At 45.2% G+C, this 13163-nt stretch overlaps 1 protein-coding gene across 4 annotated transcripts in view; it reads left to right on the top strand.

Moving 5' to 3' along the window:
- The window catches only part of RNF216 (ring finger protein 216), an 853926-nt gene that overhangs the window by 555564 nt on the left and 285199 nt on the right, over nt 1-13163 (top strand). For all 4 annotated transcript variants that reach the window (XM_078665045.1, XM_078665046.1, XM_078665043.1 and 1 more), the window contains one exon: nt 3804-3882. In XM_078665045.1, the coding sequence (XP_078521171.1) occupies nt 3804-3882 (79 nt within the window). The remainder of the gene's footprint in view (nt 1-3803; nt 3883-13163) is intronic.

Below are 13163 nucleotides of genomic sequence, written 5' to 3'. Positions count from 1 at the left end.
AAGTGGGGAAATGGTGGTTAGCAAACTCACCTGCCTTTCTGCCCCTCTCTCTGGTCTCCGCAGACTCGGGTGAGGTGGGTGTGTCATAGCACCGTTTTCCCCATCACCGTATGGGTCTGAGATTCTCTATAATAGGAGAAACTATGCTGTACTGACAAACTGCTATTTGCTAGGCTGTCTCTCTCTCTCTGTGTGAGTGGACACCGTGGCTTTGGTGGAGAGATGGAGGCAAGAAGCAGCGGGTGTTGGGGTGGGTGGCAGAAGCCCACATTATTTTTGTATCTATTTGAATGAGAGGAGAGGCAAGGTTTAAGAGAAGGCACTGTGGATGGCAGGACACCAGATAGATATGTTTTCAGGTTTGTCTTTTTCTTTTTGTATATAATATTTTATATTTTTTTCCTCCTTCGCCTCTCCCCAGTGGCAGGGATCCAGGTGTGGTTTTTTATATTAAGGTTAGGGGAGGATATTGGAAAGGTTTTTTTTTTTTTGTGATCCTGTAGGCGTACTCCTTGTTAAGTTTGGCTCCACTCATGACTCTACCTCGGCGCTGCTCATCTGAGCAGGGCATTAATGGGTGGGTGGACTGTACTTAAAATGATAGTTGGTTAACGGTGATCAACCTCTATCACGCAGAACCGCTCTGTGGAAAACATCCCCCATTATTTATTCCCAGAGACCTATCTATAATTCTATATGTATTTTTGCTTCTAGCATGATAGATGCAGGGAAGACGTGTTGACTCTGGGGTTTTACTTTCTGGAAAAGAGAATATTGAAGAGGAGACTTCCATCATGGTGATTTCTCCGCAACCTTTTTAATCGGTCTAGTTTCACTACATGACACTCGCCCCAACATATAGCTTTAATGAGGAATAATTTGCTGATCTTTCCTGTAATCATTGATCTGAGGGTTTCAGGGAACTCCTTGAAGATCCAAAGACTTGTTCAAATTAACTTCAAACATTGGAGCACATGGACACTTAGACCAGTTCTTGGAAGGTTATGTGAATCATTAGCAACGTTCTTTGCATGCATAAAGTACACCATCATTTTCTGATGCCTGGCCAGGGCCATAGTCGTACAATAGCAGATAAGCCATATGCCTGGACACAAGTAGTTAAAAAAAACTGCAGTGTCACCGGGTGCAAATGAAGAGCTTACTTGTTCAAGGATGTTAGCTGCCCACTGAAGAAAATCTAGCTTTCTCCTCATTTCATGTCCATGCAGACTTGCCTAAAGATGACCATTTTTTATAGTCAGAGTATATTCCCAAGTGCTGATGGCCATGTGCCGGTCTAGTTTCAATACATGACACTCGCCCCAACATATATTCACACAGTTTAATCATGGCAGCTTTCTTGCCAGAGTTGCCTGGAATCCGTATTGTTATATGTGGGATGGTGTTCCTCAAAGATAGTGCATATCCATTTTTTAAGTACTTCAGTATCCGAGTACCCAGCAGTACGCCTGTAGTTGGCACGATCTCTTGGGTTCTGTTAGTGTATGTACATTCTTAATTTTAGTAGTTTTTATTGAAGAGAGGTATATCTCCACTACAAGTCTTTACGTATTTCAAGGATAAGGCATGACCTTCAGTTCTGCAGGGTTTACTATTGGCCATCCATCAAAGCAGTGGACTGAGGCCGCTGCAGAGTTTCATGTTTGGGGAAATAGGATCTCGTTATTTTCTTAATCATGTTGATAAACAGTTTTGTCCTGTATCCCAACATATAGTCCCTCAGGTTAGGATTGCTTCCTACGAAGAAGCCCTTAAACACTGCTCCGCTGCCATTCTCATCACAAGTTAACTGTATTCTACATCATTGCCCAAGCAGCTCTTCACAGATGCACATAATAAAGAGCATGTATGAACTGGGAACACAAAACCCTTAATTCACGTATATAGAACGCTGTGGCACATGCTCCCACAGCTTACCCATTGTGAACAATTCATAGTATGTACTCGTAAACCTCTTAACACAGCAGTTGCTCACATGTAGCCCTCTACCGAGAAGCAACTCAAGGCAAGTGTACTATTGCTACTATTCAGTGTTGCTCAGTACACACAATCTGTGCTCCATGATCTCTCAGCATGTCAAATAAAACGTATACTTAGTGCCCTCTCCTTCACTATGTACCATTTTGAGGTCTCACCTATCAGCCAGTGCAAGCTGTCTATTTGCTAAAAGGGGCTTTGACAGGCCCATTACTTAGTTTTCGTGGGCTTTGTCACTCATTTGCTTGCTTTCTATTCATTAGGCAGAGTGAGTTTTCCTTCCTCTTCTTGTGTTTGCCACTCCTCTGAAGCTTAGACTCATTACCTGTGTCCTTTCCTTCAACTGCTTACTTTTCAGGCACTATTTTTTTCTTTTTGTTTAAGCACTCCATGAAAATGTATGTATTTTCCGGCTGTTTCCTTCGTATACTTTTCTACCCCCCTTTCTTTCGCAATGGTCTGCGTTGCCCTTACCCGTGTCCTTCTCCACGCCCCACCATGTTGCTCTCGCTCTCTTGCGCTTCTCCCACACCCTTGTTGCTCTTGCTTTCTTGTGATTCTCCCACCCCATTGTTACTTTCCCACTTGGATGCTTCTCTCTCTCTCTCTCCCTCTCTCCCTCGAGTGTTCCTTCCCCCCCTTTGCACATCTCTCTATAGTGCTGCTCCACCCACCTACCTGCCTGCTCCCCTCCCTTCCACCCGCCATCTTTTATTCATTCAGGCATACATGTATTAATTTTGGCAAAGATCCAAGTAGCAATTTGCTTATGGCCCATCTGTAGAGCATTTGCGCTGCTTCTTTTTATTTTTTTATTTTTTTTATTTACTGATTAATCTTTTTTCGGTAAATTAAAATAAAATGGCACCAGTGGCATTTTGTAGGCATGCATAAGTAAGTAGAGGATGCATGGATACAAATTGACATTGCAGCGTCATTGCGCCTTTAAGAAAAATGTTTTAGCATACAACCTTTTATCTGTGCTGCACAGCATCTGGCTGATGCTGTACAGTGCGGATAAAAGTCATTGGCAAAGCCAATCAGTCCCAAAGGTGAGACCTATTTTCTCTGCCAATACTGGTTTATTGCCTTCAGTATACGTATTCCTTTTTCGTGGTCAATTCACAAATAAATGTATTAACAGCTATGCACCACACGTGTGGTATTCATTCGCAAAAGTTAATAGGTACTGTGGATGTTTCTAAAACTAAACAAGATGGCCTATAGGAATGTCTCCTTGTTACCAATACAAAATGGGAGGCTAGCTGCAGTGCGGGGACAAACTAGTTTGTCTAACCAGGCGCTTTAGAAACTAATTTTATTATTATATATTAAATGTAAACATCCCGCTATTGATGCATAACACAAAGGGGCACAGACTGTAAAGTTCCACTCTCAGGCCATACTCGGACACGCAAGTCCATGTGCGATACCCAGACCACCAAAAACGGATAACTGTTCTACAACAAAATATCCCCTACAATGAAAACACATCTCCGCACATGAACACCAGTTAATTTCTCTTTCAACCAGCTTGACAAGTGAGATTCATTCTCTAATGCATCTTCCACCATATTTCTAGCCTCAGTAGTCAAACTTCTTAGATGGATGTAGTTTAAGATGGATGTGGTTTGGATAAGAGCGCTCCTCATTTTGCATTTCTGCGGTATTTGTCACAGGATCAGCAGGGGGTCTGATGCACTGTACTCTTCATTTAGTACAGTTGAACTTGAGGGTTATAAATTGGCAAATGCAATATTTAGCAGTCGAGAGGGTTGTGACTTTTTTTAATCTATTCTCCTCAGGTGTCCATTGTGCAGTTTTCCTGCAATTCTAGACAAAGATGTGACTCGTTTCAGCTGTCCCAATCCGAGGTGCCGAAAGGTAAGTGACTGAAGATCCTTTACATGCCGAAGCTTTCATTTTGTTGTTTGAAGACAGAACCAAGTGAATATTACTTGTGTGCATGAGTGAAAGATGTAAAGTAAGATTATCTCTACTTTTTCCCTATAGAGCAAGTCCCATGCACAACATAAGAAATATGTTTGATCATCCCAGCTGTGCATTCATTTATCTTCTTTTGAAATGATTGATTAAAATCATGTTACTTTATTTCCTGGGCACTGGCAATGCTGGCTGCTTGTGTTAGAGTGTTGTTTTAAGGGTGCTTTTCAGTATGCTGCAGCGTGAATAGTGAAGCCTTACTAAGAGACCTGGGACTTCATTTACAGAAACAGTGTGCAAATACCACTTGTGGCATTTGTCGATTACCCGCAGCACAGAGAGGAAAACCAATATTGTCTGGTGATGCATTTCTGTATGTGACATACTATAAATGTTTGGTGAGGCAACTGGATGTACATGTCCATACTATGTTCTTCCCTGTGCTGGGATCATGTGTATTGTGTGCCTTCACTCGAACCAGTACCACTAGTGGTTAATGCATTGCCTGCGGTGTTAATTGCGTTACTACCTGGAAATCCATTTACCGTAAAATGTACACCCAAAATATTTCTGATGCATACGTCTAGCCACATATTCTTCCCTTAGAATATCCCCCATTGGCCAGACTCAATCCAGAGCCTTTTCCGGCAGGGGCCCAGTATCGTGCTTTTCCAAGCTGGCACTATACCCTCCCATAAGTGATGGAAGAGAGTCTCTTATAAGTGCTACTCCTGCGCGCTTACGTCAGTTTCTTTCTCTCTATGCCTTCTGATGCAGATCCGGCGATTGCTCTCCAACCTTGTCATTGTTTCGATGACCCCAAATAACTCTTTGAATAGTGTGATTGGGAATGATGTTCCAACCAAAAATGACAGAAACAAGCTGTGCCGTGATTTCAGGAAGCAGAAGTATGTCATAGACCGTTGAAGGTGTGTCTGGGCTTCAGCCATGACTCAGTCATGTGACAATTGTGCCCTATTACATCCAGAGGCGATTGAAGACTAGGAGGTTAGGTTCACTACCAAGCAGAGAAGTTGTGGTCTTGATCCATGTGCTGCCCCAAGTCTGGAACCCGGGGCTTTTCCTGCAGCTGCTCCTAATCCCATTAGGTATCTTTAGGTAAGCCGAAGTCCAAGTGAAAGACGAAGAAAGATAATGTACATGGACTTCTAGAGCGCACAGCTACTTAACGGAGCGTCCCGGTGCTATACGGTCTAGTTAGAGAAATGGGGGTTTACCATAAACGAGGTGAAGTTACACCGGATTCCTTCATAGAGACTTCCCTTCATTGGGGCGATCCTGGCCACAGTAGAATTCGAGGCTTTTCCTGTGCCGCAACGAGTCTTGGATAGCTCCTGGTGAGGCTTGCTCTAAGGCTTCCTGGCCGCTTAGCTCCGTAATACTCTTTTTCAATTGTGCCAGGTGGCACAGGTGAGCCCTGCAGTCGAGCCTGAAGTCTTGAGTGGGCCCAACACCAAAGCTGCCTTTCCAATACCATTCAGATCTTGGAGGAGACTGCCCAATGACTGCAGTGGTGAATGATTGTTCACAATTTGACCTACAGCACGCTAGTCTCCATCCTGCACCCAGACCTAAAAGGGGTGATGGACACATTTTTATTGCGTTGTGGGTGGTCATCTAGAAGTGGTGGAGATCAGAGGTCTCAGGTCTGCAGTGGAAGACCAGCTTCACATTGACATGTTAGAGATGTGGGCCATGTGTTTGTTTCTGAAGGTTTTCCTGCCATCATAGGAGGATGGTGCAGGTTCTCACAGACCGCACTACCGCCATGTTTTACTGCAACAAGCAGAGCAAAGTGATCTCCTAGGTCCTTTACCAGGAGTCTGCAACTATGGGGGGCTGTAACACCAGAACAGCTTTATGGTCAACACCGATCTTTAAGGATCCCTGAATGCCAGAACGGAGGAAATAAGCAAACTTAATTGGGAACATCACATGGTGGTGTCTACATCCCGTGGTGGAGCAGATTGTATAAGACCAGCAGGGCGAACCCTGGCTACATCTTTTCAGCAATGTTGAACATGCAGTTTCAACAGTTTAGCACGTTGGATTACTGATTTGGCTGGAAGGATAAATGAGGCTCCTTCATGCTACACAACTGTGTCTCCTGCCCGAACACGTGTTCACAATTCATCCTAATTTCCCTGGAATGTGTCGGAAGAGAGTGGTACCCTGACCTCATGAGCATTTTGTCCACTAATTTGTCTACCACTTCGGGAGAACCTTCTGTCGCAGCAACAGGGCAGGGTCCTTCACCTGACCCTCTGTAAATAACACCTCCATTTGAAGAAATTGATCTGCGACAATTTGCTGCATTCGATTTACCTTCAAAAGTGGTGGAGGCCTTCCTGCTGCCAGACACCAATGCATGAAATCACCTATACGGGGTGCTGGGAGAAATTTGTAACTTGGTGTGGTGCCCAAAACACTCAAGCCTCACAGCTGAAACTGTCAGGCGTCCTTTTGTTTGTTTTACATAGAACCCAGGAAGTCTTTGCAGTGGGCACTGCAAAAGATTATTTGTTGACCATTTTAGCCTTTCAGCATTTATTGGACCAGTCATCCTTGTGCATATCACTTGGTTTATTAATGGTTTGTCACACTTCTACACTCTAAAAGTATTTTGTGATGCCCCAGTGGTACCTTACTTGGTCTTGGCAGTCATCATGTGTAGGCTGTTCGAGCCTATGTATAGTTGCATGCTGTGTCTCCTTACTCAAACTGATTCCTCGTTGCGATTACATCAGCTTTTCGTGTAAGTGAACTGCATGCAGGTTAAGTGTAACCAACCAACACCACCTTTTTTCCAGACAAATTGGTGCGGAGTACTCGGCCAGCCTGCTTTCTGGTAGTTGTGACTCCCTTCCACGTTGGTCATTTGATCACTCTCCTCCTCACACCTCGAAAGAGGAGGGAAGGCTCCATCAACTTTTACATTTTTACATTGATCATACCAGGACCATTGACTGGACAGTCCGCGTTTGGTCGAATTTTCTGAAGCAAAGAAGGGGTAGGCTGTACAGAAGAGGAACTTGTTGACCTGGACAGTCATCCACTTGCCAAGAAGCAACCCCCCTTCCCTGGAAGGTCTGAGGGCCCATTTCACCAGGGTCAAGATTGTTACCACTGCTTTGGTGCAGGAGTATCTGTTCTTGATGTGTGGCAAGCTGCAATGTGGGATTTGGTGCATACCTTTATGATGCACTACTGCCTAGACAGCCAGGCATCCCGTGAAAGACACCTTGCCTGTTTTATACTGCAAGCCCTTTTGGTTTGAGGTCACTCCTCAGACCCTCTACCTTGGGAACGTACTTCTTTGGTTTTCATTCGAAGTTGAGTAATGTGTAGTTAGAAGTATCCATCCGGAGAACAAGTAGCTTACCTTCAGTTTTGCTTTTTTCTGGCAAATATTCCATCTAACCGTAGACTCCTCACTGTCCTCCTACCTCCCGCATTGGTTGAATTTGCTTCTTTTTAACATTTGAAGAGGTCCCAACCAATTGCCAAACTATTGTCAACAATTGTTCACACTCCTCATTTGAGGGTGTGGAAATGGAAAAGACAAGGAACTGACGTCGGCCTGCAGGGGCAGCGCTTGGATGCGGCTCAGGTCCGTCGCTTCTGGGGCGAAATGGTGTCAGTGCAAAGCTGCACAAGGCCACCTATCAGTGGAAATTCTCTGAATCCAGCCGGGTGCCTAGAAGGTATTTTGAGATGAGTAATCTGTGGGTAGATATACTATACGTGTGAAAGAGTTAGGAAGATGAGTAATTTGTCCTATTAAATACTTAAATTAGAAATTAAGCTTGGATCTGGGCTGACCTTAAAAATGAATTTTAATGTTGTTATAGCCTTATATTGTTGGATTACCAGCACATTGATGCTATGATGTACCTGAAAATATTTTGTGTGGCTATGAAAGGAGGACTAGATACAACATCCTGGTATACCTTATGCTGCACAATCTTCTTATTCCATAATTATTTCCAGTCTTGAGTAGCAAATGTGATTTTAAGATTTGTGGTTCAGTTGAAATACTTTCTAAAATAGAGGGGCAAGCAGTTGTGCTGTGGCATTAAGTTATTTTTTTGGGAGGATGTAATTCATTTTATTGGCCCAACATAGCGTGTAGAACGATGATGGGAGACATTTTACCTGCTGTAGTAAAACAGAAGTGGTGCTGTAGCCATGTTTGGAGTAGGGAAAAATCGAGAGTTTTGAACACATCACCATTTGCCCAATGTGTTTCTGTGCCAAATTAGCAATTTGCTTTTGGCCTAGGGTTGTGGTGTCAGATGATGGGGCAAAGTTTTGGGGAGTTTGATTTTGTTTGCTGTCGTGTTTTATAGTGTGTTTGTCCAGAAAACTCGGACCTTGAATGCATGACGAAGCATGAATATCTAACGATATAAAGTGTGGTGTAGCTGTGTATGGATAGGTGTAATGAAAACACTCAATATAAAGCTGTGGTTTTCATCTCACATGGTGGGCCTTCAACGTCTTATTGGCCTGTTGTACGAGCCTTTCTGGTGGGTGTCACATGATTTTACAGATTACTTGCAATTTTGGACAGTGTTATTTCGTCTTATCAACTTCACTTTGACTTCAGCTGTTGCCATGGCAATCACCAAGGAAACTCTTCTTAAAATGGGTATTATCTTTTCCATCTGACAAATGCTATGTGCTATACCCATAGTAGTAGCACAATAGACACAATGTCTGGTACAATCGTGGCCATTAGAAGTACTATCTCATGGTTAAACTTCATGAGAGATAATGTACCAAGAATGATATTGCCTTCCCAACTAGTATACACCTGTGCAAGTAAAGGCCTTGTTTGTGCTCTGCAGTAGTCTGTGCCATGGAACAATCCCAGAATAATACAGGGTCGCAGAACGTCAATCTTCGCAGACCATTCTTATTACCTAAACCCATTGTAATAACACTGAAGTTTATCTAATTCTTGCTGTAATGGTGGAATACTGTCCTTGATGCGAACAGGCTCTCGAAGCAGGCCTTGAGGTCGGTGGCTGCTGTCACCTGTTCACAATTAGAGCTGGTGCCGTCCATTTACTGCCCTGTGCTGTCTCACACTCTCCCGCGTGAAAAAAGCCAGACCCTTGTCACCCTGCCCTGTAGCCATGGTTGGTGCATGCGAATGCCTGTTTCAGTGTTTAGATACCTGCTCTAGCATAAAGGAGATAAATAAATGATCAGGTGAGTGCTCCTTCGTAAATGTGTTGGTGTAACTTCAGTGCATAATCAATACTACAGAGTAGGGTTGTTCATGAAAAGCTTCCTGCAGCTATAGACTTGAAGTCACCAAACTAACTTTTATTTCATGTCTACAGCACAAATCTACCTTTCATCTTTGTAACGCTCTGATATTTTATATCTAATGTGATCACCATATGTCTGCTTAACTTCTTTTATGGTTTGTTATGTACAGCGCTCTGATACCCAGTCGGGCCATGTTCTCGCTTTATAAAACCTTTCTAGTAAAAGTAGTGTTTCTGATAGATACATCTGCCAGTGGATTCCTCACCTTGTTAATATCCCCTTGCGTCAGCAACATTCGGAAATTCTTTTGTAGCTTTGCGCCGACTTGGACGACGTCACAGAGGCACGGCATCGTGCGCGACTCCGATGACGTCACCGACACCATAATAGGCCCACGCCGGCGTGATGACGCCAGTTCCCTTTTTTCCGCGTCGTCGACGCTAACGGTTTCTTCTATTGTGCGGATAGTAACTTTGTTACTATTGTGAACTTTTGTTCTGTATCTGTTTGGAGTGTTGTCTACCGTCGAAGATGTCATCGAAGAAGACAGGATTTAAGCCATGCGACTCGTGTGCCAGGATGATGTCCATTACTGATCCTCATGGTGACTGTTTGTGGTGTCTGGGCTCGGATCACGACGTCAAGGGCTGTCGTTCCTGTTCGAAGATGAACCCAAAGGCTCTTCGAGAATGAGAGGCGAAACTCCTTCTTGCCAAAATTAAGGGTAAGGATACCAAGAGGACTTCGAGGTCAAGATCAAGACGATTGAGGTCAAAGTAGAAGTCGAAGACGAGGTCGAGGTCGGAGTCGGGCTTCGGGGCATGCTTCGGGTTCCTCGAAGAAGAAGCATAAGAAGAAGAAGCACAGTTCGAGACACCATTCTGGCAGGTAGTCGGACTCGACTCGTAAAATAAGTCATCTTCTCGAAGGCATCATAAGGGTATGACTTCTCCCTCTCCGGCTCGTAAGCCTGAAGGTGAGGCCTCACCTTTGCAGTCTCGGGTTCCTACACCGAATCCGGAATCGAATCTGTCTCCGGAGCCGTACCAGTCTTCGGTGCATGACGAAGAGGAAGTTGAGGCCCCTCAGGATTCGCCGACTCCGGTACACCAACCCGAGGAACAAGTGGAACAGGAGGAGTCGAATCCGGTACAGCCTCTTCAGGGGCAACCAGTGGGTTTGTACCCTCAGTTTCCTGGTCCAGGTCAGGACCCTTCGCATTTTCTTAACGCCATGTAGGGTGTATATGCGAGAGCAATGTACCCCTCTGGTGCACCGGCTAGTCCCATGGGTCCATTGTCATTTAATCTGGGCGTGCCTCAAACTTATGCTCCGGCGCCTTTCTTGCCGTTTATGCCGGCGCCGATTCCACCTTGGCATAGCTCGGCTCCACCGAGGTCATCGACTCCGCACACGGCGTCGCCGGCTCCGGAGTGACCTCTGGATCAAAATCGAGGTTCGCCGCCGGTTCCAGCTTCTCATTCAATATTTAACAACAAGAGGTGGTGATGGACAGAGTTTCTGAATTAAGCAGAATACTCTCACCCAGTCAAGAGATCAGGGCTAGATCCAACACCGTTTTTTAGCTCACTGCACCATCCCAGTTCAGAACCTGGCTATATGCAAATTAGTCTGTTCCTGTCCCAGTGCATGATGGGAACAGGGCAAACCAAACTACCAAGCCAATTCTTACACTGGGAAGGAAACAAGCTTCCGGGGACCGGTTTCTGGCATTTCAGCCGTCGTCGGCCCGGCTTGCTTGAATCCTGATGGTGCAATGAGCAAGGGACTCACATCTGAGTATACCCTTCCACGCTTAGGGTGGACAAAATATTTAACAACAAGAGGTGGTGATGGACAGAGTTTCTGAATTAAGCAGAATACTCTCACCCAGTCAAGAGATCAGGGCTAGATCCAACACCGTTTTTAGCTCACTGCACCATCCCAGTTCAGAACCTGGCTATATGCAAATTAGTCTGTTCCTGTCCCAGTGCATGATGGGAACAGGGCAAACCAAACTACCAAGCCAATTCTTACACTGGGAAGGTAACAAGCTTCCGGGGACCGGTTTCTGGCATGTCAGCCGTCGTCGGCCCGGCTTGCTTGAATCCTGATGGTGCAATGAGCAAGGGACTCACATCTGAGTATACCCTTCCACGCTTAGGGTGGACAAAATATTTAACAACAAGAGGTAGTGATGGACAGAGTTTCTGAATTAAGCAGAATACTCTCACCCAGTATATTTGCATATAGCCAGGTTCTGAGCTGGGATGGGGCAGTGAGCTAAATAACGGTGATGGATCAAGCCCTGATCTTTGGACTGGGTAAGAGTGGTCTGCTTAATTCAGACACTCTGTTCATCACCACCCCCTTTTCTGAATCGTTTTTGGCCACTATAGGTGTGGCAGGGTATACTCCGACATGAGTCCCTTGCTCACTGCTCCATCAGGATTCAAGCAAGCCGAGCCGACGACGGCTGAAATGCCAGAAACCGGACCCCGGAAGCTTGTCTCCTTTCTGGTGAAGAATTGGCTTGGTAGTTTGGTCTGCCCTGTTCCCATGATGCACTGGGCCAGGGACAGACTAATTTGCATATAGCCAGGTTCTGAGCTGGGATGGGGCAGTGAGCTAAATAACGGTGATGGATCAAGCCCTGATCTTTGGACTGGGTAAGAGTGGTCTGCTTAATTCAGACACTCTGTTCATCACCACCCCCTTTTCTGAATAGCTTCTCATTCAAAGGCAGCTCCAGCTCCTCATTCGACGCCGGCTCAGACTCTGTCGGAGTCTTTACCGAATCCGACGACGTCGATTCGGATAGAGTGGTCGAGGCGTAGAGGGCAGCGCCTTATGGAGGAGGGGAATTATGAGGAACCTGAGGTTGAAGAAGGCGAACTTCAGGATCAGGAGGATTACTTTGAAGAGTTGCAGGATGCAAGTGGTTTGGAACTTTCACCGGAATGGGAGTTGCCCGCTGTATCTGGTACTCCATCTAAGGATGTGGCTCCTTACCATGTGGTGATTAAGAAAACTGCAGAACTCTTAAATTTGACCATCTGTGGAGTATAAGTCTAACATCCTTACGGAGGTTCTCCATTCTCCATCCTCTGTGGTTGAGCCAACTCTACCATTTACTGAGGCTCTAACTGAACCTATATTGGAAGTCTGGAGGAGGCCTCTTACTGCTCCTGCGGTGTCAAAATCAGATGCAAGACGCTATAGGGTTACACCTGGAGATCCTGAATTCTTGTCTATTCATCCTCTGCCAGAGAGTTTGGTGGCCCAGGCTGCTTGTTCAAAGAAATCGGCAGGTGCTTTTCCCCAGATTCCTGGAGATAAAGACTCTAAAAAGCAAGATCAAAATGCAAAAAAGGTGTTTTCGTCAGGTAGTATGGCCCTTAAATCCACAAATGCTACTTGTCTGCTAGGCAGATATGTTCATGCTTTGATGGACACAGTGAAGCAGTTAACATCTAAGCTTCCTGAGGAGGATAGGAAGATCTTTAGTGAAGTGGTATCTGACACACAGGCTGCAGCTCATCAGGTCATACAAAGTGGTATGGACACGACGGACTCTGTGGCTAGGATCATGGGGTCTTCGATTGCCACTAGAAGAGCTGCTTGGTTAAAGACTTCCGAGTTTTCAACTGATGTTCAGGCTTCTCTGATGGATTTGCCTTTTGATGGCACAGGCCTTTGGAAAGGTTTAAAGATAGCAGGGCGACAGCAAGATCTTTGGGTCTGCAGACTAGAGGCTCTTTTACCAAGAAGTACAAGGGTTTTGGAAGGTCTACTTTTCGTTCCTATAAGCAGAACCAGCAGCAGCAACAACAACAAAATCCTTTGTACAAGTCCTACAGGGGTAGACAAAGGGGTCGTCCATGTGGTCGTCAAGCCTCCTCTACCTCTAATACCCACCC

Source organism: Lissotriton helveticus, chromosome 10, assembly GCF_964261635.1.
Source record: "Lissotriton helveticus chromosome 10, aLisHel1.1, whole genome shotgun sequence".
Taxonomy (NCBI): Eukaryota; Metazoa; Chordata; class Amphibia; order Caudata; family Salamandridae; genus Lissotriton; species Lissotriton helveticus.
This window is presented reverse-complemented; position numbering and strand designations above follow the sequence as displayed.